General features: G+C 39.2%; 1 protein-coding gene and 1 long non-coding RNA gene across 2 annotated transcripts; one reads left to right on the top strand and one right to left on the bottom strand.

Moving 5' to 3' along the window:
• Positions 1-43: 43 nt before the first annotated feature.
• On the bottom strand, positions 44-24,925 carry trarg1a (trafficking regulator of GLUT4 (SLC2A4) 1a). The gene is made up of 3 exons (XM_042485991.2): positions 24,322-24,925; positions 8,642-8,768; positions 44-6,206 (listed from the first exon to the last, which is right to left on the bottom strand). The coding sequence occupies exons 1-3, from the start codon at positions 24,727-24,729 to the stop codon at positions 6,193-6,195; spliced, it is 549 nt and encodes a 182-aa protein (XP_042341925.1). The 5' UTR covers positions 24,730-24,925; the 3' UTR covers positions 44-6,192.
• On the top strand, positions 8,650-24,418 carry LOC148189352 (uncharacterized). Its single transcript, XR_015776800.1, has 3 exons — positions 8,650-8,790; positions 10,200-10,298; positions 24,303-24,418. It is a non-coding gene; the product is annotated as an uncharacterized LOC148189352 (long non-coding RNA).
• Positions 24,926-25,309: the final 384 nt, after the last annotated feature.

Raw genomic sequence — 25,309 nt, 5'->3', positions numbered from 1 at the left:
TTTTTACTACATTGACATATCTCAAAAAAATTACATCAGTTTTCATGCCAGCAACGACCGTGGCCAGAGGCATTATGTTTTTGGACTGTTTGTCCGTCCCATTCTCACGAACGTGATATCTCAAGAACAGGGAATTACCTCCAATTTGGAAAAAAACATCCTCTTTGATTCAAAAATGAACTGATTAGAATTTGGTGGTCAAAGGTCAAGCTCACTGTGACCTTACGGCCTTCTCATTCTTGTATAAATAATATCTCAAGAATACCTTCAACATTTGGCACAAACGTATGCCCAAGCATGAACTGATTAGAATTTGATGGCCGAAGGTAAAGCTCACTGTCGCCCTCTTGTATATCTCATTCTCAAGAAGGCCGTTAGGAAATTACCTCAAATTTGGCACAAGCACCCACCTGATGGTCAAAGGTTAAGGCTGTTGAAGGATTTAACCATTCTGCATGTATAGTGTGCCTGCAGAGCCCATGAACCTCTATTTGACTTCACTTCACCTTGAACACAAAATAACGTGTGTTTGAAGGTGGGGACTAAAGCATTCATCGTAGAAGGGGCTGATTGCAGGCTGGGTTTGACTCATTAGATTAAAGTCTTCCTCTGTTGGCGTGGGTGTAGGAATGTGAACGCAAAGGCAGCTGTGTGAGAAACATCAATGTGTTGTTGTCTCACAGCGTTCAGCTCACTGCAATGAACTGATGAGGATAAATTTGGTTTCTTGTCCTCATTCCCTCTGTTTGATGTCTTCCTTACAAAAGAAGACGGAAAGTGAAAAAAAAAATAGTCAGGAAAAACAACGCCATCTTTCCCTGAACTTCAGGAGGGAAACCCTGCACTGAAGTCTAAATTTGGTCCGGACATGGAAGACTGCTGATGCATTGAGCTCCTGAATATGTTCGCCACTCAAACTGAACGCCACCCAAGCGGAGCTAAGCGCAATATCCTCTCACTTTGAAACGTCGCGCTACAGTAATTTCTGACAAGCAATAAGTCCATTTATTCAGCAGCGGAAATGTAAGACATAAGTCTGGCTGTCTGTGTCTGTGTAGAAACCAGACAGCTATTTTAGGCAGTGTTTTATGAAAAACATTAGAGTCAGCATCAGTGATGCTTCACTGATGAAACAATGTCCTCTACGCTTTTCTCTGCAGAACTGTCTTGATGGGTTAAAAGTTTTTTTGAGTGTGAAGTTCAAAATAGGTGTAGTTAATTTTTTTGGCAAATTAAAGAACCAAGTCTTTGTATTTGAAAAAGCCTTTTATTAGGAGGAGAAAGGATGCAGTTTTTTTGGTTTAGGATCATGGCGTTGTGAGGATTGCATCAGGCAGCTCTGCAGAGTGTGGAGGTGTGGGAAGCTGGCTGTAAAAGTGCAAAATCTGTCATGAATTCTTCATTTTCCCTTTTTCCCCCTCCCAGAGCCATTTATAACCCACTGTAGTGGCAGCCGTGATAAATGGTGTTTGTGTGCCCTGAAGCACAATTGTGTATCAGGAGCTGCTGTATGAACAGGGTTTAGATGTAGTAAAAGCAACAGCGACACTATAGTGCAATCCAATACAACGGCACTGCAGAGTTCAATCAATATCTCTGATTCGGTCTCAATGACTGAACATCGCACATTAAAGATATACTATGCAGGATTGTCAGTAACTGTTTGTAAACGTGTCCGCCAGCAAAAGTTAAAGATTCAGATTTATTCTCATTTGGCATGTCACCTCATTGTATTTGTGGGGCTTTTTTTCAGCACTGTCTCTTGGATGCCTGTTGGTGACACTTTGTCGCTACCTTTTTACAAAGCTTCGACCTCACCTGAGCGTTGTGGTGGCACACGCCCATGAACATCCCCAACAAAGAAAATCAGAAACTACAGCTAGAGGATAGAGTAGTGATGATTTAAAGGGATTACTTCTCTACGAGTCTATACATCGTTTTTGTAGAAAAATCCTGCATAGTATATGTTTAATACTTCCACAATGTTGTGTTGAACAATGTTCTCTTGTTTTGTATTGCACTTCACAGGTGTAGCTGTCATTGTGTCCACCCCTGCATGCATGTGAGGTAAGTTAAAGAGATTGTGCTAAATATTTTCTTTTCTGGACCATTTTTTTTTAATAATTGATGCCATTTCTTTTCAATGCAGTTCAAAGTGTACACCCAATATCTGGCCTTCTTTCTTAAGCCTGTTAAGTCCGTAAACTGTGCGATTTTGGACAAAAGATGACCAACATGAAAAAAATGTGGGGATATCTTTGCCCGTAGCTCTAAAATTTTGGTCCTATGTTGCAAAGTGAGAGAGGTTGTCACGGTTGTACGATCAAAGACAGCCTGAGATAAAATTCTGACAGTGTCAGAAATTTGGGATGAGGATCTCTCTGTGAAACTGCTGTCACGACCAACCGATAGAGATTCAGCATGAATTAGCGCACTGACACTGCTAAATGCTAGTAGATGCTAATGCTTACTTCGAGTTCTTGGTGAAAAATTAGCATGCAAAGTTGGCCTCTTTTCCCCCAGCTATGACCACATCCTTGTCCTCGTCCTTCTCCTCTTCTCTTCTCCAGACTATGAAACTCACATAAATGCCACTATAGTGAAGGTTCAATTCATTTTTTTTTTTCTTTTTTACATTTTTCTATCACCACTACACCGCATAGATGGAGGACGCACATTGATGATGTTTTGTTCTTGTGTATTAATTGATGGATGTACGTCGTAACCTGCGATTCAGTAGCCGTGTCATTGTACAGTCTGCATACATCAAACTTGATGTCCTACCCAGTTTTATAAGATCTGTTTTGTACAGTGCAGCTCCAACTAAATTTAAAGATTGCTAAAGATTGGCAAAGTCCACTCATGCGTAAAGCCGCCACCATTTTGATACAGGCTAAAATGTCGCAATCACTTTTGGATGAATGGCCATGATATTCTTTTACACACATTCATGTTCCCAGAGGATAAAGCATACTGTTTTTAATGATTTGCTGACATTACCTCTAGCCTCGGAGTTGTCATTTTTGTTTTTTAATGAATACTATGGTTCATGTTAGAATAGACTTCCTGTCAGCCTCAGCTGTAGTTTGTATCTATTGTTTGTTAATACATTTGCAGGATTTAGCAATATCTAGCAGCGAGGACTGCAAATTGCAACCAACTGAAACTTCCTTTAGTGTTCATTGTTCAAAAGGTTTATACAGGCAGACAAATGATCTGCAGAGGTCTATTCCTCTCTAAAACAAACAGATGTAGTAATTAAAACTGGGGGAAAAAAAACACTGAGTTAAGCAGTTTCACATTACAATTCAGTGTTTCTTTGACACTGTGCGGCTCATTGCAAGCTGGCCGTTAGCCCAGCACCTGCTAATGTGCTCATCCTTTTTTCTCCGACAGCTTTATATCCAGATGTTCAAGAGGTTTTCACCGGGAGCCAAATTATCTGCAGAGGTCTCTTCCTCTCCAAAATAAACTGATCTGGTGATTTAAACCGGTAATAACACTGAGTGAAGCAGTTTTACATGTTCTGACGTTGCTGTTTGGCTCGCTGTAGAGGGGCTGCTAACTACGGTGGGTGGGCAACGCAAAAAAGTGAATGGCCCTATCTAGAGCCAGAGTTTGGTTTGTCTGTTCTGGGCTTCTGCAGAAACATGATGGTGCAACATAGCGGACTCTGTGGAGAAGGACCCGCTTTCAATGTAGATATAAATGGCTCATTCTAAGGTTATGAAAATAAGATGATTCCTATTTTCAGGTTATTATATACTGAAGAAAACATATACGCCATTTCTGCCAATATATCCCCCTAAAATCTACACACTGGACCTATAACTGTTAAAGTGAGACAATAACATGGTAAACATTATAGCTGCGACTCATCAATGTGTTAACATCCTGATCTTCGCATTTATTCAGAGCACTGCTTTGCCCAAACACTCACAGAGCTGCTGCTGCTTGGCACATTAAATTTTGTTGAATCTTCTAAACTCATTTCTGGCTGTCATCACACAACTCCTCATTAACATTACCACCAAAAGGCAAAAACTTGGACCATGCATGGTAACATTTATTCCAGACATGCAAAATGTACATCACAGATATGAAAACTGGCACATACAGTTCACTGGCAAAAAAACACAGTAATATACTGGAATGAAATGAACTGTTTTACTGACAGAGCAGAGCTTATAGGCTAGACATTTGGCTCTTATTAAACACCAGTTTCAGTGATGGAAAATGTGTGTGCTAGAGAAAACACTAGAGCAGTAAACTAAACTTGATGTGATCCAAATTACACGTTGCCAATTCGGACAACAATGCAATGTGACATATTTGAGTTTGGTAGTAAACATGGGGAATCTTTGGATTTTGCTGCTTTCAGATGTTTGGATAAAGATTTTATGTACATCTATGAATTGAATGGAGTTGATAAAAGCCCATATTACACAAAACATTGTGCATTATAGTGTTAATTCTTTACAGCTTACATTGATGATGATCAGTTTCGTGTAATCTATTTAGCTCTCTGACACAGTTCACCCCTCATCAGTTGAAATTAGCTGGTGTTTCTCTTGTATGAGCCCTTAAACAAACAAACAAGCATTTTATCACTTAAAGGGACTATGTCCAAATGATTCCTGATTTAATCTGCACAAAATTTACAAAAAACATTAATGACCAAAGAAAAGCTGTGGATTAAAATAATGCTACATGGTTTTACAGTGATGTTACATGTGCTTGTAGCATAAGCCTGTAATATGTCAATACAACAGTCCTGTGCAGTCACGGGGTACTCAGTACAGTGACTTCTCTCTGTTAAAGTGAAGAATACAGACAATCTGTCGTGCTTGGATTCCAAAGAAGGTTTCTTTAAATGCTTTTTACTCAGTCAAACTCGTAGACCTGTTCATTTACAAAGAAAACATAAATGTGTGCAGACCTGTTTGGCCAATTGCATGCGTACATATTGCATATATATATTTTCCCATATAAATACATTTCATACCAATACGAGGAGCGGGGAAAAACATTCGGTGAAATAATTAACAGTCAGTGTATAACAATGTAAGAATGGAAATGGAAAATGGGGGGCTATGGTGATGAAAGGTTGTATGTAAAATGGGATTTAAGGGTACAAGATGAAGGTCAGCAGCCACTAAATCAGGTTTTGTGGTGAAGAATTGGAATGATGTGAACGGAAAAGGAGGATTTTGGGAGGTTTGGCATGCATTTCAGTCTCTGCCAGAGCACGGCAGGGTTTAAGAGACTTTTGAGAAAAAAACGGGGGGGGGGGGTCGCAGATAAGGTCTCAGTCCTCACATCCTACAGTGGCTACACTCACATAACGTACACAAATCAGTCTTCCATGTGCAAACCTGTTAGCCTCTCCAAATTAATAACAGTCAAAACGAAGGCAGAAGTTTGGTTATCTACATTCAGGCATGCAGTTGGTCTCATTTTCTTTTAGTTCAAAAAATTATAATAAATAACAAAAATTAAAAATGTGTTCCCTGCCCCCTTTTCACAAACCCTTGAATTTCCAGTGATAATCCAAGTGCTGACGAAGCAGCCGTTGTGACAGTCTTAACAAACCCAGCACCACTTGGCATACAAACATTTTATAAAATGTACATCTATATATTTATATATTTCAAATATATTTGTAGCAGTATATGCTTTGAATGCAAGAGATTTATACGAGGATTATATGCAGCTGTCCAAAGTCTGAAGCCCAAACCCAGAATCTGTTTTTTCCAAGGAGACATAGAAAACGTCCGTTGTTCACTCTCATACGTAGATCATCCTCGTTGTGTTAAGAAGTCCATTATTTCCAAAAAAACCCAAACATTTTATGTTTCTTTTTGGCCACATACAAGTCTGTATAGTCTTTTTTCCTCCGTTTTAACCCACACAATTTTACATCAGGTTCTTTGTTATTTCGTCAAGCAAAGGTTACTGGATTCTATTGCATGCATCTCTGTTTTTTTTTCTCTGAATGTTTTTATTTGTTTACTTGCTGCAATACCTACTCTCTCAAGTTGCCTATTTTTTGCTTTCAGAGGTTGGTCATGATGTAATTACAATATGGCATAAAGTTGGGGGTGTTTTTGTTTTGGAATGGGCTTTTCTCCCCCCTTGTTTCATCCGTGGTCTGGCTTTCACGGTTCATTTTTTCCCCTCAGGTCCTCCATGTCAATGGCTTGCGGCTAAAAAGAGAAGAAGAGAAGGGTGGCACTGTCAGAGAGAATCAGTTCAGACGCAGCTTTAACTCACCACCAGATTCATTACTTTGACTGGTAAAGCTCAAGTGTCGAAGGCTTTGAGTAGTATACTCGCCCTTGTTGCACAGTCAGCCCACTACAGTCACTGCAGTGCTAAATCAATCTGCACACACACACGCCTTGGAAATGTGCTGAGTTAAGATGTAAAAAAACACACATCTCATGCTTGTGTGGTAGTGTCATATATCACCCTGTAATCGTAATGCAGTAGCTATTCTTTGTTGTTGAAGACTTGTGAGTGAGCACCTGCACATATACAGCGTACTCGAGTGATATCCATTTTCATATTCTGAGCTAAACTACTATAATCATAACATTAATTCAACAGTACGCTTTACACATTGTTTGGAGTCAAAATAGAGGCAGAAGTAGAGATGTCCTGATCGGATCCGAAGCATCGGTACTGGACCGGCTGAACCCCTTTTTTTAATTGATCGGGATCGGTTACTTTGAGCACGTGCCCCATTCGATCCTTTGCTTACATCCGTCACACAGGTGTCGTAAACAGAGAGCAGGACATGCGGCAGATTTTCAGGTTTATTATTGTAATGCTGCTACTCCAATAAGTAGAAATTGATTTTTTTTCATGTTCTGCTTCAGCTGCCACACCAAATTCATTTATATTGTTCAGTTCTTTTACTACAATGTGACACAAAGTGGATTTGAAAGCAATTTCGAAAGATACATTTTAATTTGTTTAATTTGTTTTTTTGTTGAAAAAACAAATGCTGCACTTAATGGAATTGTGATCCATAGCCATAAAAAATATTTTTAGTTAAATGAAAAACCCCTAGATGACTGAAATTTTTTCTTGTGTTGCATTGCAGAGCTGATAAACTGCCAAGCATATACACTGGATTGATTTTAATAACTTTAAAAAACTCAAAGTGTGAACTGTGCAGCTGTATAATTCAGGAAAATACAAGTATCGAATTGGGACGCAGTATTGACTCAATATCAAATGACTGGGATGGGGTTCTGGGGCAAAAAAAACTTGATCGGGACATCTCTAGATAAAAGTACTGTAGCTGTGTATGGCCATATCTGTTTGTAGGTGAAAATGTTCACACAGAATTTATTTGTATGTGTGGATCCCCACTGTGAATCAAATCTACAAGTACAAGTCATACCTACAAGTAGAAATGCTTTTGACACACATTTGCTGCTTCCTCCTGAGGCTGTAATCTGTTACAGTTCTTCTTTTCTGCATGTCCAGTCACCCAGTCAGTAATTTTGCACCTCTTTGCTCCTCAGCACTAGCCATGCCCACCTCATCAAGGCAACTCAGTTCAGCTGTTCCTCATTATTCACAGCCGGCATATATATACTCCATCCTCACAGTCACTTGTTGCCAGATTGCTCTTCGCCACTCATGCAAGACTTTCCAGCACTTTATTCAAGACTAATTTCCAGTTGTTGACCCTTCCTGCCTCTGACCTAACGTCTGATTCCCGGTAAACACATCAGCCTTCTGGCCCTGACCTCCAGACCTGCTTTCACAACTTTGGTTCTTGTTTTGCTTGTGGCTGTTTGGCATAATCATCCGTCGACAACAAGCCTTCCTTGCTGTGTGTCTGTGGCTTAATGTGACAGCTACAGTTGCATTACAGTTGCAGTTTAATAATAACAATATGGGTCAATAAGCATTGAATAAGATGAATGTACTGTTTATCAGATCACGCATGAGGCAACATGTGCCTCACTCCCAACCATTAAACTGACAATACTTTTGTCAGGAGAAGAGCTGGTAACATTTTGCAAGCTGTTTTCCACACATTTGGTTGCAGCAAAAGACTCACAGCAAGAAGTCTCGCCCCTCCAGCGCTGTAATTGGATAGTGAAATTATGCGTCAATCTGAGAATTGCAACTGGCTATTCAGGATATGGTGTCAAATATGTGTCAAAAGGACTTGTACTTGTAGGTATATTTGTACTGTATTTGATTTGTAGCTGTAAACTTGGATTTCACTCATACAAATAAGGTCTTTATGAACTTTAAAAAAAAAAAAAATTAAAAAAGACGGATGTGTAACTGCAAATCTTTGTGCAAATCTTTTTTATACACTCAAATATTTTTCATGTATTGAAAAATGTCATGCACAGCTACATATCTCCACAGGGATTCAAAAATTATATATATTTGTTAAGATTTTTTTACACATTCATACATTTGAATGTGTTCATACAAAATATTTTCACACATACTGATATGGTCATATACAGATAATGACTCTATTTTGATTTTGATTTTGATTGAGGCTTCACTGAATACTGCATGTAAATGTCAGTCATTATCACAAACATTAAAACTGTCTGTCAGTGTGTTTCTAAATTTATCCTTCTTTTCGTTGTTTCTGTACCTGCAACTGAGCAGTAGACTACAATGATGACAACGCCCAGGACGATGGCGACGATACTGAGCAGACGAGCAAGTCGACCCAGCCTCCTGGCCCCATCAATGTCTCCCACCTGGAGACTGTTTCTGGACTGGAGACACACAAAAGCACAGGTTATTACCAAGACACCAAACATTAGAATGACAATGATAAGCAAGGCATTGATATATAAGATGTTAAATAATAGTTATATATCATGAATACATTAAGTTTCTGCACAAATCAGAAGAAATATGTCACAATAGATATCTGGGGCACCCTTCACCCAGCAGAAAAGCAGGTTTTTTATGACTTCCTTTGCCATGCAGAACTGCTCTTCTGCTGCATTAACTGTGGACAAAATCCCAGTCAAACTCACGGCTCAGGATGAAGACCTGTTTAAAATACTTTTAGTTGCTTGCATGAAAGCCTTCACATTGAAAAGACTGTAGCCAAAGTGTAAACTGACCTCTACCTAAAGACTAAGATATAATCAATATGTACAATACTGGAAAAAGTGGATGACATAAACATGCCAATGAGATGTAAACCATTACAGATGTTGTCGAAAAAGCCCTTTCCTGTAGCAAATATAATGTAAAGTAAAAACAAAGTTGCAATAAAAACCAACCAAATGAGAACGCACACACACACAAAATATATTCTTCTAGTTGTCAAACTTTTGTCTCACCATATCTGTTTTTAAGTTGTGTCTGTAGACAGTTTTAATGTTCATTTTTCACATAACCACAGTGATTGTCAAGAAGTGCAACTCCCCAGCAACCTTCAGTTTACTGATACAAGCAACCAGCATGAAACAAAACATTTTTTTTCCGTGACAGACAGTGAAAACGGGAAAGAGTAGCAGTCAAAAAAGACAATCTCAGCTGAATCAACAGCAGTGTTAGGAAGGTTACTTTTGAGACATAATACTGATAACAGGTTAAAGATTACTCGTTACGCTGTTAAAAATGCAATGTTATTATTTTATTTACATCATCAAAGTAACTTAACCTATTATTTTCTAACAAATGTTTTACACTGAGCAATAAACCCCTAATAAAGTCCTAAAAACATAAATTTGCACTTGAACAATGGTTTTGCTGACCTGCATTTTCTGTAAATATGCCAAAAGAAGGTATTTCTGCACAGTGAAATGATGCAAAGCAACAAAATTATTATTCTACCGATAGGATTTTTCACCAGAAAGAACATATTCGGATATAACCCCTTTGTAATGACCAACATAACAGTAACAACACATATAAGGCATTTACAGTTTGTAGTACACACATAACTCAGAGAAAGATAAAGTTCGCAGTACAGGAGCTTGCCTCTCTCCAGCAGCTCTCTGAGAGTTACACTTTAAAATATTTATCAGGTGGTTTTCCATTAATCGACAGCCCAGTTATTTTAAGGGAAAATGACATACAAACAGTACAGTAATGGTGACTTGTCAATACTGGGTGCTGTAGAGTCCCTTAAAGTAAAATGCAAACAATAATTTATTCCCAGCTGTGAACTGTGAAATTGTCTATTTCAGATTTGCAGATTGGGACTGATGGAAGGATGTGACTCGCAGAGCCAATTGGATGGAGAAGGAGCGCAGCGCTGTGAAGAGGTCGTAGATCATCTTGATGCTGTATGTATATTGCTTTATGTATGCTGGGGATATGAGACAGGGAGATTTATGTGTGTGTGTGTGTGTGTGTGTGTGTGTGTGTGTGTGTGTGTGTGTGTGTGTGTGTGTGTGTGTGTGTGTGTGTGTGTGTGTGTGTGTGTAAGAGGCATGACAGATGGGAATCCTCAATCTTCGTGCATGGCTTAAGAATCCCAAAACAACAAATCTCATACAGTTGATGTCACTGTCTTCTCATCAACATTTAATTTGGTCTGCTTTTTTAAAATGTAGTATACTGTTAAACACATACTACTGTACATGTAAATCTGACTATGATATGGTTTGGTTTGGGACATTTTGTTGTGAAACAAAGGCTCAATTTATGAAAAATATTATTTCACAGTGTCTTACCGTAGAAATATTTGACTAAATATCCAATCCTTTTTATACATGTCACTATGGGTTTCTACTTCATGAAACAGTCAATAAAAGAGAGTACTTTTCAATACATATTCATGGGAGTCATTAGGGATGTCTGTCTTCCCTTAAAGGATAAGGCAGTTGATATTTTATACTTTTCTTATTGTCAACAAATCCCATGGCAAGACCAAGAAACACATTCAGTTGATCCTTCTAACACATATTAGTTCATTAGCCAAGCTTATGGGTAATTTCTCTGACCTCCATATCTGAAAGAGTCCCCAGATATTGATTCCTGCTTGAGTTACATTTTTTGAAAACTACAATTACCTGAAAATAAGCACAAGATAAGTAAAGTGAATAAAAACATAAAAACAAACTAGAGAGAAACAAGAAAATGACTTCAAAAGTGCTGTTTTCCCTTTTTTTCTGTAATATAATTTAAAATTTATACAGTGATTAAGAGTTTTATAAATATAGTTTCTGTCCATGTTTTTCCTTGTTTTTTTTAATCATTAATGATATCCCCCCAATCTAATAATGTTACTTTTTTAAAAAATAATTTTCAGAGGTTTAAATACCAGTGAAAGGCATCTGAATGCAGCAAAATATAACTGATGTCGAACCAGGTGTTAACGGGTTAAAAAAATTATTTCAATAGTTGGACAATAACATTAGAAAATTAGAAGATGAAAGTTAAATAAATGATTAAGAAAGAAAGAAAAAAGAAAAATACCTCACTTTCATATAATCAAAAGTATGGAAATTATGAAAACTAGAATATGGTTGTTTGGGGTCATTTTAATGTGATTTATTGACAATTAGAAACATTTATGAATAGACTAACAAGGTGAATCAGGCCAAAAGAAGTATAATCCCTGTTTAATTTCACACGTTAAGACAAAAACTGTATGTAAATGAGATGATACTGGGTGTCGGGTTAGAGATTAAAATAGAAGAATAGAAGCATGACTAGCCTGTTACACCTTAGCATAAATGCGGTAGAACAGTTGTGTTGTGTTTCTATCAGCACTAAAGAAGAATTATAGGTTGTACTGTGGAAAGCAACAACGCTGGACACTGAGAGCAGGAAACACATTACCTGGTCTGATGAATTCCACTTCCTGCAGTCTCACTCTGGTTGTGTGACTAAATGCATCCATCACGCAGAGTGAAAGCACTGCAGTCTTGTGGTTATGTGATGGTGTTGATTACATTTGTATGGTGCTTGCTGAGCCCCCTTATGACAAACATCTGAATGCTACAGGACCCCTAACTGTTCCCTTATGCCAGCAGTGCCAGCATCTTTTGATATGATAATGCACCATGCCAGGAGGATAAAACTGTCCAGCAAAGCTTTCATGAACAAAACAGTGAAATCAAGTTATGCAGTGGCCTGTCCACACTAGATTCAAATCCTTAGCTCCTTGGACTGTACACAATACCAGCTTGTGTGAGTCAGACTGGGTCAGCATCCCTGTGGGGTAGTTTCGACTTCTCTTTGGGTCCATGCCCCGGTAAACTGAGACTGTTCAGAGGTCAGACTCAGGGGGATAACAGTATTAGAAAAGTGTCACTCACACTCCGTGTTGAAAAAGAGCAAGGGCAGAAGGTGAAGAGATCAAAACAAAGTCTAGATTCAAATCTACCATGCAACACGGCTGTTTGTTTGTGATGGCATCATCTTTTAAAAGTATATTTGGCTAATTTTCAACCAGCTTTGTATCATAATAATGAGGGTAGTAAATGAACTGTGGTAAACTATCTAACCAGTACCTAGCAAAATGCATTAATTGGTGAAGTATTGCTGGTTCTTGGGCTCTAGCTCAAACTGTAGGCTGTACTTTTTTTTGTATTATTACCGTGGATACAAAGAGTTCAGAGGTGAGTAACAAAACAAACTCGCCCCTCTCTCTCTCAGATTCAGACAAAACCCAGATCAAACAGTGAAACTAGGCAATGCTGATCCAATATAAACCAAAATTATGTTACTGCACAGCCTATTTCTGCCCTTAAATGTTTTCAGAAATATATTTTAGCTTGCAGTTTAACCCTTTGACACCTGGAGCGACGTCACTTTTCTTGTGCTGCTTTCAGATGGCTTTCACAAATGCTTAAACCTTTGGACTGTGAGCAAATTTAAAAAACGAGGGAAAAGGAAATGGGAAACTTGGTAAGAAATATTCCACAAATTGTAAGGAATTAGTAGATTTTGAAATGTACTTTTAATAGCCTGGGAAAACTGATAATTTTTTTTTTTTAAGAGAAATTTTGAAAATACTTTTTTTTTTATACTATACTTACTTACTATACTCATTTCTTCTTTCATTGCTTGTGCCTTCTTCTCATGTTTTTGTTTTTTTTTAAGAAATCAAGACAATTTTCTCAGGTTTCAAAGGGTTAACTGTGGTACAGGATTGTTTGTTACCAGCTGACCATCATTGTGTGGAACATAGAAGTTTGCATTATGTTACCAACCAGCAGATTCATTCATTGGTCTGCTGTGGCACCATGCATTCTGGTAGTTGTAAGTTTTCTACCTCTTAAGCAAAGATGAATGCCAGATTCCTTTTTCTCTGTTTTCTCGAATCATGAAGCACCAGTTTCAAAAGTATTTGCACCTTTCTACTGCATAGACTGCCTCGTTTTATGAAAAGACCATCTTTCCAGCAGTGAGATGCTTCTTTAAGCCTGATGAAAACTGTAGGAGCTGTCCGTGGTGCTGAACATCTCTTTTAAACCAGACGCTGTGTGCAGCACAGCAGGAAATGGACCTCTCACTCCTCTCATCTATATTAAATTACACCTCTATATTTCTGTAGGGTGCTTTCCTCCATAAAGATAGTATGGTATTAAATAGAATAATTGCAACTGCTACTGAATAACATTACATTCCAGTTATTTCAGTGGAAAAAAAATGCCTGAAGTTCACTAGTTTATCATGATAAAAACATCCTCTTTACTCTAGACATCACACATTTCCTTTTTTTTAAGTGTGGTGGTTTTGAAATATAATAAACTACTTTTATATCATTAGCTACATGTGCTTTTGACCAACACACAGCTTTTTTAAATCACAATGTGTTGTATGTCCGCTTGTTTCACTCAGTCAGCACCGAGGGTGCAGAGTTGGGGTTGCCTCAGTGTTAGATAAGATTACACTGCAGAGGGAAAGAAAGACAAGGAGAGAGCCCTCCCTCCACCCTCCCTGATGTCCTACCAGTTACTTCATCCTCTCACTCCCATGAGCCTCTCTGTCTCCAGGCTGTCTCGGGTGTAGTCAGATCCCACAGTGCGTTTGCTACACTGGGGTGTTCATTGAAACACAGAACATATAAAGTTGTTTTTTATATCTGTGAAAACATTGTTTAGACACACAAATCATGTCTAAACTTCTCATTTACCACTAAGGTTTTACAGATTGTAAAAAAAAAATGTAGCCTTGTTTTTAATTTTTTTATAAGAATATTAACACTTTGGATAGTGAGATATTCCCTTTAATGTCACATGTAAGAGGGTTAATTTTTATTTGTTCAGTTAATTAAATCTAGGTAACAACATTTATTCCAAAAGCTTTTATTCACAATTATTCAAAGCATATCACTTTGAAAGATAGTGATAAGACATTCAGTTGACAAAGATAAATAAATAATAAATGTAGGGGTAACTCTAAGATCAAAACCCTGATTAAATTCATAAAACTTTCAAGTTGGCTTTGGTACAATTTAGGACTGGCACAATATCAGACTTTCACTACACGATTGCTGTAGTCAAAAGAATTCACAACAATATAAAAATCTGAAAACAAAGAACTAATAATGGTACCAGTGAAATACAACTTAATTTGGTTTATTATCTTTTTGGCAAAGTGTAGAGAGCAATCATACTGCATGGATAATAAAAAGCCAAGCAGATGGTGTTAGGTCTTCACAGTATTAACATCTGTGTATTATTAATTTGATTTCAATATTTCATTTTCAAATATCACGGTTAGCGTCAGTGCCATTATATCGTGACAGCACCAGACTAATTTCAATGTGACTTAAGCCACAAAAGCTAAATCAGTGCACCTGTCAATCTGGGCTCCTGGCAGTAAAATAAGAGGGTTTTTTTCTCTCTCACATTCACACACTGGGACACGAAAGCCTCTCACCTCCAGGACTGCAATGTGAAGCTATGGTGCAAACACAGTCCCAGAGGAGCCTGTATTGATCTGGACATCACAAATAAAAGCAACATCAGCATCTTAAATCAATGGAAGCCCCCTTCATGAAAACACGCCCATTTAGACAGTTTAGAGAGAAAACATTAAAAAAGGCCGATCTGCAGAGATGATGACATTTTTTCATTTGTCATAAAAATGGAAAATAAAACAGAAAAAGAAAGAAAGAAGGGAGGGCCTCTATGTCAGCATTTGCACAGTTAATACACCCTGCAGTTTTTCATGTCAGCTTGAGGGGCTGCGTGTGTGTGTGTGTGTGTGTGTGGGGGGGGGGTTAGTGGGAAACACCCTCGCTCAGCTGATGAATGTCTATATTGATTCACAGTGAGAGTAAAGCCTGGTCATATTTGTTTTGTGAATGGGAAATTCTACCCCCAAAGTGTCTTGTCCACTGGCCATTGTGCTACCAGTGTACACAACAGCCACACACACACACGCACATGCACGCACGCACAAGCACACAATACTATCCGCTCTCTCTCTAGTTCATGTGATCAGCAGAGGAATGTGGAGGCCAGTAAGTCAGTAAGTGCTCCCTTTCTCTTGTCATGAATAATGGAGTGCCAGCAGCAGCCCGGGTGAGAGGGTAAAAGAGAGTGTAAAACCAGGAGTTGGAGTGTAGTAATGCCTGTGAGGCCATTTTGATCAAATTAAAATTGTTTATTTGCATTTACACCCCTTCTTTTCTATACAACATTTACTTTTTGTCATAGTTTTCATTTCATGTGTCCCTCTTTGAGGCATATTCTCCATCTTGGCATGTATTTTAACTTAGAAACCCTTAAAAAAAATTCAGACTTAAAGGTTAAGGGCCATTTCTAAGCCCTAAAAGAGAGCAAACAAGGGTGCTCTCTGTCTCTCAACTTGTGTAAGGGGCATCGTCGCCTCTAGGGGCCGCTAAGCAGGGCTTTTAGCCTTGTTACACGCAAATCTCCATTAAAATTGCAAACCACTTAGTGCAGTCAGATGATCAAATCAGTCAGACCCATGATGGCACCGCTCTCATACTTTCAGCTATGGAATGCATTCTGACTGCTGCAGCTCATAAATTTTAATTGTATTTATATCTTGGTTAGGTTGTGAGCTGGGAACACAGTTCAAATAAGCTAACTAGGCTAAGTGTTAGCACCACAAAAACACAAGGCCATACTGACGCATGCTTTATCCCATTTAGCACATCAGCAAATAGGAAACCACTATTTATTTAGATCATTCAGAATCAAGTTTCATAATTTAGTTCATAGCAAATACTATTAAGGGCCTACCATATCAAGAATGATAACTATAGTATATATATATATATATATATAGTATATATATATATATATATATATATATATATATATATATATATATAGAATTTTTAAAATTGTTTTTATAGAATTATAAAGCATTTTATAAAGCAGCAGGCCATTTACCAGCTTGGTGTCTGATGTTAGCCACTGCTGCTGTGTTAGCTTATGCTAACTGGGCAGACGCTGAGCTGATCGTTTGAAGACAAAACGGCTTAGCCTCCGTTATATATCCAATTTTGAATGAAAATATCATTACCTGGTCCAGTTTAACATTGTAAGTAATAAACATATCTATTTTCTATTATAATGAGCAGGTAGGCTCATAGGCTTCATATGCTTGTCAACAATAGCATAAAGTGCTTTTCCACTATATCTGCAGTATTAGATTGCTAATAAGAAGTCATTTACCCACCCACCCACCTGCACACACACACACACACACACACACACACACATATTCACAGACATTCATCCAGTGCACCACTGCGAGTCCATATTTCACAGGCAAATCTGCCGAGCGTGCAATAATGCTCCTGCAGTTTGGGCCTCCCCATTACTGGGATAGGCTGGTCCGAGCAGTAAAAACCTATTACCCCTGCCTCTCCAATCCCCATAATTGACTGCACATCTTCTGCGTTTGCCAGCCGCAAGCCTTCCCCACCAGAGCATCTGTCAGAGATCTGTGGCGGCAGCCAGCTGGAAGTTGGCTTTTAGGTGGTCCTGCTGCTGGAAGTGGTGGTGGATGATGATGGATGTAACTTTGGCAGTCTTGTTGTTAGCGATGCGCCATCTGCCAGTGCAGAAAGATGCTGACTCCTTTTACAAGTCAAAATGAGGCCCTAAAGGATTGTTCTTAAAACAGGGATATTGTTTCATTTGATGTTTAGTGCCAGCACATCGGCTACCACTGGTACAGCTCCATTATCTGCTTGTTGTGTTTTTTCTACAGTGACAACCTTATAAAGGTTAGTTAAAATCATACACTGTATAAAAAAAAATGGGCATAGCCTTGAGTTTGGCATTTTGGTTATAGACATCTTTGATGTTTGGAGTCGTGACTTGAGGTGACCATATTTGAATAAGAGGGTGAATTTGTGGAGAAGTTAAGGGTGGATCTGACTTATAGACTGTGGTGACAGCTTGCTGACAGCCTGTCACTCAAAGCTGCTACGGCTTTAGTTATGTGCTTTTAAAAGACTGTGTAAATTATAAATGGGTGAGTTATAGAGAAATACACCCTCCATTCTCCTCCAAGAATGGGGCTTAAGGGAGCAATTAGCTATGAAGACCAAAACCGTTATTTGTACCAGGCTGTAAACATGTTTATTTCTGCTGCAAAGTTTTTCGATTTTCACCTCTTGTTTATTACATAGAATACATATTTAAATAGTCCCATGTGAATTTTTTAAATTTTTAGGTGTCTTTAAAAAGGTGGTTTCTAACAATTGGCTAAATGAGACTATAGCACCGTAATGACGCTTTACAGCTTTTTTTGTCTTAACAACAATAAACTGTTTATAAAGACATGACAGCTCCCCCAAAGTGAGGCTATTCACTCTCGATCGCCCCCTGGTGTCTGACTGTAGTACAGGTCCTAAGGCCCGCCCCTCCATGTTATGTGAATGGACACAGGCCAAACTAAAAACTCAAAGTACACACCAAATACATTTTTCCCAAAGACAGTTTCTGTCACTGAAGGTAGTTCTCATCACGCTGATGTTTGTTGAACTGTTTGTTTTTATGATCAGTGCGCTCGCATTCAGCTGCTCACGACTGGTCGGACGGGTGTTTTGGCAGGAACTCCCTCACTGCAGATATCGCTACTGCGCAGATGCAGGCTCTCAATGACATCACCCTCTCAAGATGGTAACGCCCGTATCTCAGATTTTTTAACCTCACTTCAGCATTGCTGGGGTAAGTGGGGGCGTGTCTTCCATCTTTATACACAGTCTATAGTAGCATCATTAAGTAATGTGACTTTGGTGCAGATGCATATTTTACCAGCATTTGACTGATGGCTGGTGCTAATGTCAAACCTGTTTAAGTGCTGTTTATACATGTATATGTATATTTTTACTTCTGACAATTGCATTTATACAACAAATAACATAAAAGTGGTGTTACTTTGTGAAGATTACATTGCTGAAAAAAAACAATGCAAGTATTATTATGTTTTGTTTGCCAGAGGATATTTTCTGCAATATCCCAAAATCCAACAGAAAAATTTCATAAGCTTTATGACGAGGGAACCAGGGTAACACTAACTAACTACAAAAAAATGTCATCCCTGCAGCATGGCAAAAAGATTATATCTGCACCGCCATAATAGGGTCATATGACAGTTTGATGGGAGACGAAGGCAAATCAGTCATATTATATTGAGGTTGAAGATGCATTCATTGATTTTTTTTTTCTTGGGCCACTTGTGGATAACATAACAAGCTGAAACACAACACTGACACATTATGAACATATTAAATTGCTATGGCAATCATGTTAGCAAACAACTGCCTATTTACATACCCACACACACAGAGCAATGTTAGCATTTCCTTGGAAAACTTTTTGTGTCCACTTGATGAAAGTAAGTCCAAAATTCAAGTTCCTTTTAGTGCTGATTGGGTTTTTACCTTCTCCTGAGGGAAATATTTGTGTGTTTTGCTGCTAAATGCTCAGCTGTAATCACCAGCCGGTGACTAACTTTGTCTGTCTGCTGTCTGAGCATGTTAGTGTACAGAGGGCTTTTCAGAGTTCAAGTTAGTGAATTCTCTTTATTTTGTCTTTACAGTTTCCTGGAGTCTGAGCTGCTTCGTCTGATCCATTAACATATTAACAGCATTTTTTTTCTCTTCAACTTTCCAGTAGCAAGTATCCATTTCACATGGGCGAGGGGAATATTAGCACTTAGCTGTGAGCTTGCACTCTTGAGCTGTATCATGTGGTATCAACCACATTTGATTCATTTGTTCGCAGCGGGTGTTGTAAACCTCTGTTTTCCTCCTCTGACTCACTTGCACTTATCTGACATCCCTGTGGTATGTGATTCAATTCCTTCCTAATCCAGTGATAGGAACTGCTTTATAGCCATTTGCTGTGTCTCTCACACCCATCTGCCCTTGTAGCGAATGATGTTTTGATCTTCTTTTCAAGGCCCGTATCCCCTTTCCACATACCCTGAGGAAAGAGACAGGGTGCTGATGGCTGCCACAGAGCTTGGCTAACTGCTGCAATCTGCCCTCTGCAGAGAAACTAAATAGACTTCTCTCGCCTTTTATTGAGTTAGTGGCCAGCTCCAGTTTCTCCCTCCTTCACTTTTCTTTCTTTTGCCCTCTGTCAAAGCCTCCCCCTCTCTCCATCTCTCTCTCTCTCACACACACTCTCTGTGCCATTAGCAAGCGGCTGAGTTGTGAATGTCAGTGGGTTCATGATGATGGCTCGGGGAAGTACAGACTGTCTCATGGATACTGCCTGATATTCCCTTTGGTGTGTAGTGCCCACAGGAGTGATATTACAGTACTAATGGGTTTACTGCATTGCCTTTGCCTTGTTTCTCTGTAGATCTGAGTGCTGGCTGCTGTATAGTGTCAGAAGTAAAGTGCGCTGAAAAACACAAATGGCTGTGCCAATAGCAACTAAGCTGCCATCAGCCAACAGGAGTTAAAATCCTGACACAACAGTGTTACAACTCTAAAAGACTCCTGGTAAAATACTGCCAGATACGTAATGCAAATGTGTCAAAAGCCTTATTTATTTGTACTTCTCAGTAACACTTTTACAAATAAGGATTCCAAAGGGTTCTTTCTGAAGTGCTGAGATTTTACCCAGACATTTGCTTCTGAAAAGGTTCTTCATGGGTTATGTTTAAGACTAATGCTCAGGCCCCCAAGGAGTGCTCTGTTATTCTATCGCTCTGTAAACGTGACATCTATTGCAATGCATACCTGACCATCCTGGAAGAGATATTCCTCCTGATTTGCTCTTCCTGAGGTATCTACAATGTTTTTTTCCTTGTTAAAGTTTTTTTTTTTTGGGGGGGGGGTTCCTTATCCGCTGTGAGGGTTCAATGACACAGCGATGTTGTATGCTGTAAAGCTGTCTGAGGCAAACTGTGATTTGTGATAATGGGCTTTGTAAATAAAATGACTTGATTTGACTTGACTCGTTTCACAATCAGGATTTGATCTATTCAGTCCGATAACATTTGTGAAATCTAGCAGAGCCGCTCAAATGAACCATTTATCCCTATTGGAACTAACGGGGCGCTAGTTTGGCCAGCGGAAGTTAGCTGCTTGACCACACTCATGAGTCTCTAGTGCACTTGCTCTATAGGCTGCACATTGCCGAAGTAGTGCTGATAAATCCTGGGTCATCGTGGTCGTTTTATACTTGGCAGTTGAACCATCTTGGCTTCATGCACCACTGAGTACACGTACATGTATGGGGCCCTACATTCAGTCCTCGCTTCAGCTCTCTTAATGCTAATGCTATGAGTGACAACGCAACAGTGTGACCAGCTTGTGTTGCTCAAGTGCTTGTTAATGTAGTTACGTCTTCACAGGCTTGTGTGTCTCTGCTACTTGCCACAAAGCACCTCAAGTGAACGTCATCTAAAGTTTATATTTGGTTAAAAACATTATCTATGTGTTTTATCGATGTCTGAACATCACTTTTTGCCTCACCATCCCCGTGCACACCGCAATGCACAGAAAGCGAGCATCTCATCATCTAACAAAGCGATGTAATCGACACATCATGCCCGTCCACAGCTACAAGTGTAGGGTGTGAGTTTGTAGCGTCATGTCGTCAGCTTCCATAGAAAATGACTTGTAGCCTGTTACTGTGTCACTTACAGTTTGAACACAGTCTAAAAGTTCTAATGAGAACCACTTTTCATCCAAAGAATCCTTTTTGGAAAACAGGGTTCTTTAAGGATTGTTGAAAGAATGGGGGTTAAATATTCTCGCCCACAAATATTCCAGTGCTTTCTTATGTTTCAAACTATGTTTTAAATGTATCTGAACTCTTCATATTCAATTCATTGTTCTTGTTTTCTGTCATGGTTGATATCTTTATCATCATTAATGCAATACAAAAGGCCTACAACATAGTCTGCTAAAATTCCTTATTTGGTTCTTATTTAGAAGCGAGTTTCAGTTACCAACCCTGCTGCGGCATTGAAATATTAAAGGCTGTTGAAGTCAAGATTTCACGAAATCATCATCCCCCTAAAAATTTAATTGTGAAGCAGGAGTGTTGTTGGTTACATTGAACCATATCAGCACCAGCACTTTAGAAGACCCATAAAGCCCAAAGCTGCTGGTTGTGCTTATCTTGACCTCAGCTAACTGTTGAAGGTAAAAATTAGCAGTAGTAGAGAGATCAATGGATGTCAAATACAATTTTGAAAACAATTATAAATTCATGACTATTACAACCTCCTGGGTGGGTTCTAAATGAAATCTTTTGAATATGAAAGAGTCATCAGTTGGACCCCTTTTGTGGGTTCTTATTAGCACCCTTAGAAAGTGGAAAGGTTGTTTATAGCAATGGCAGGAGGCCAGGGGCCAGTCGCAGCAGCCCTATACATGTTTCAAGGACTTTAGGACATTTCTAGGATTTTAGGACATTTCTAGTATTTAAAGAAGTATGTAGGATTTTAGGATATTCCTTGTATTTTCTGAAGTTTCTTTGCTTTTACGATATTTCAAGGATTTTAGGACATTTCTCAGATTTTAGGACATTTCTCAGATTTTAGAACATCTGTAGGAGGTTGCAGGGGATCCTCCACTGGCACTTCTTTTGATAAAAAAGCTCTATTTTGATGCTGTTTTATGCATTCTGACACCTTATGTAAACTAAAAGTACAAAAACAATTCACAGTGTGAATCACTTAATTTTTATTGTGAATTAGAAAATGGTTGCTGGGTTAGCCGGCACCCTATGAGGGGCCATATTTTGCTCGTGGGCCGTAAATTGAGTATCACTGTTGCAGGGTCTCATAAGGAGCAGATGGTGTACTGGATGTGTGTGCAGCAGTCTAACAAATACATTGCAACTTATTGATCACCAGGCCTGGAGCTATGTCTGTTATTACCTAACTGGAGCAAATATTGGGACATTTGCAGTTCTTATCCCATCAAACCTTGACCTTTTGAAAAAAAAAATCTGATATTGAATTGATAAATTTATGAGATCAACTTCCTACATCTGAGTTTTTGTCTAAAGGAGGCACATACGGACATTGTAACAGTACAGTGTTAATTGTCTGGGACAATTGAATCATGCCAGTCACCACATGCCCTCTACAGCTTTTATAGGAGCTTCCTCTGGCTGAATGTTTTATTGTATCAACTTGCACAAGTGTAATCTGAAGACAAAGTGTGCACGCTGGATGCCACTTCTCATTAATGTGTTTTAAGCTTTACTGCAATGTCACGGGCATATTGCATAAACGATTCATTTTTATTACATAATAATGTGCCAAAGTGAAGCAAGGGTCACCATCAATGAGACGTAGCCTGTCAGCGCTGCACCGTATCTGTAGTTTTTCTAAATCCTCTTCAAAATCATTAAAATGTCGAACACAACATGGACACATTTCTCTGCTTGTCAGGACATGTTTGCATCGTTTCACATCAAGATCAGAAGTATCTCATTTTTGATTATCTGGGACATTGTCCGAATTTTTCACTGGCTGATTGAAACAAGCTACAACCTCTCACAGCCTTTAACAACACGTCCACCATCTTTACTGCAGACCTCTCAGTACTGCAGAGGGTGACAACAAGACAAGTGTCAGCTTTCAGTTTGATGGTAGAGCACCCTCAACAAAGACTCCATGCACATGCTACAACATGAATGTGAAGAGGCCACATGGAAAGACTGTTTGTTGAGGATTGTGTCCTCAGAATATTGATTGTAGAGTACTGAACAGTAGCAGCATATCAAGCATCTGTGGCAGCCCAGCGTGGCTTCAGTGTCTAAGCTGCATCTTGTATCAGCATTCCCTCCATCCTGAAACTTTCAGTGAGGGGATTACTCAAGTGTCAGCGCCTCGAAACCAGAACAACCAGCAGCTGAGGACTCAGCACTGGGAAAGCTGATGATGCATTGAGATCTAGGTGTGTGTGTGTGTGTTTTCCAGTGAATCACATTAACTGATTATTTATCATGGTTAATCCAATGACAGTACCAAATACTTGTCAGCTCTGGCATTTCAAAGTTGTGGATTTGCAGCATTCATCTGTTAATATATAAATAGAATTATGGACTGTTGGCCCAATAAATTGGGTAACTTTAAGATGTCACCATGGACTCTGTTAACTTGTAATGGCAAATTTGGCATTATTTTTTGATGCTTCACAGAAAAAAAAGGATGTGTACTGATCAAAAATAATTCATGAATTCAAAAAAGGACACATATTTTTCTTGATGTACTGATATCTATCTATCAAGGAATTCGGTAAGAAAGAAGGCACTATTGCTCTTTTTATAGGGATTATGTATTATGGTGTACTACTATATATACCTATATACTCTGTTTGCAAAAATGCCCATATATTTCTCTTATTCATATATTTACAATCATATTGCAAGGAATTTTTTTTTTACACTTTTTGAGGCCATATTTAGTGTTTTCTTTTTGTTTTGTTTCTTTGTTTTGCGCTTTATTTTTCTGTGCTTATTTTCAGGTTATTGTCTTGCAATCTTTTACTAATTTCTTGACCATTTTGGGGCCATTTCTCGCTAAGTTGCTTGTCGTCCTGTTCCCGTGCAATTTGCTCAGGTTTCAAAGGGTTAATATTTTAAATTTTAAAAAAGGAAAAAAAAATCACTTTTTGAGGTCATTTTCCTGTTATCTTTTTTGTTTGTTTGTTCATATGGTTTGCTTTTTTTGTGCATATTTTCAGGTAATTGTCTTCCAACTTTTCAGTAATTTCATGAAAATTATTGTCGTCCTCTTTCCATTTTTTGAAAGAAATTAAGCCATTTTGCTCAAGTTTCAAAGGGTTTAGAAAACATGCATCGCTACTGCTCCGCTTTACGCACTGAATGATACGTGGCTTTTTTTTTTTTTTTTTTTGGTAGATTTGGTGATGGTACTCACCATAATGGAGTACACCAGTGCGACGATGCTGACGGGCCACACGGGGCAGAAGCAGGACACGATGACAAGGATGAGATAATCCCGGGGCTTCGGGGTCTCCTGGACCGTAGCGTTCCCGGTGGAGGAGCGGCTCAGACTGGCCTTGGACGGGGAGAGTGGGGCGGCGGCGCCCAGCTGCCCCGCGGAGCCCGACCTCACCGCCACGCTGTGGCCGTTCTGGTCGGCCTCCAAGCCCCTGTCGCTGTCCATGTTGACTGTGAAGGAGGTGGACATCTTCATCCCATTTCCTCCGGGCTCGGTGGTCAGCGCCAGGAGTTTCTCCGTCTCGTGGGGGTCCGCGGGCTGAGCGCCTCCTCCACCTTCACTTAAATTGGACTTGAGGAAGTCGGTGTCCGTGTTGATGGCCATGATCAAGTCTTAATTGTATCAAATTGAATCGAAAAACGAAGATTTGTTTTAAAAAAGTGGTTTAAAATTGATTATAAACCAGGTGACATCCCATAATATTAGATGACAGCTGATGCAAGTTTTTACAACTTATCTTTCAACTTTGACTGAATGAATGTGAACACCAGCCGATGTGAGGTGGGTGGATGAAAAAAAAGGCAATTTGAAAAATCTAACCTTACAGACCAAGCCCCTTAAAACAAAAGAATAAAATCAGAGAGGAGATGAAAGCAGCGTGATTCCTGCAGAGAGGCCATCATTCTTCCTCTTCACTCACTTTCCATCCCCTTCCTTCATATCCGCCGTGTGGCTCATCTCCGAAAACCTCCCCTCCTCTCTGATACATCCAAGCAGGAACAATTCAGTCAGAGGAGCGCATTGATCCAGCCCCACCACTCTCCTCTAAGTCTGTCTGCTCATTGAAAAGTCGCCTGAGCGCCCCTCTTTCCTTTTTCAAACAGAGGAGGATGGATCAAAAGCAGACTCCAGATCAGCCACTTTCTCCTCCTCTCCTCCTCTGTCTCCACGGCGCAGCAGCACA

This window comes from Plectropomus leopardus, chromosome 6 (genome assembly GCF_026936395.1).
Source record: "Plectropomus leopardus strain MGB_pleo_1.0 chromosome 6, ASM2693639v1, whole genome shotgun sequence".
In the NCBI taxonomy this organism is placed as follows: domain Eukaryota; kingdom Metazoa; phylum Chordata; class Actinopteri; order Perciformes; family Serranidae; genus Plectropomus; species Plectropomus leopardus.
This window is presented reverse-complemented; position numbering and strand designations above follow the sequence as displayed.

What these genes read in the sequence shown, in the direction of transcription:
- trarg1a (XM_042485991.2), bottom strand. Translation starts at nt 24,729, where the DNA reads ATGGCCATCAACACGGACACCGACTTCCTCAAGTCCAATTTAAGTGAA. An exon ending in CACTGGTGTACTCCATTATG is followed by an intron (nt 8,769 to 24,321) that starts GTGAGTACCATC and finishes GTGTGTCTCCAG; the next exon opens with TCCAGAAACAGTCTCCAGGT.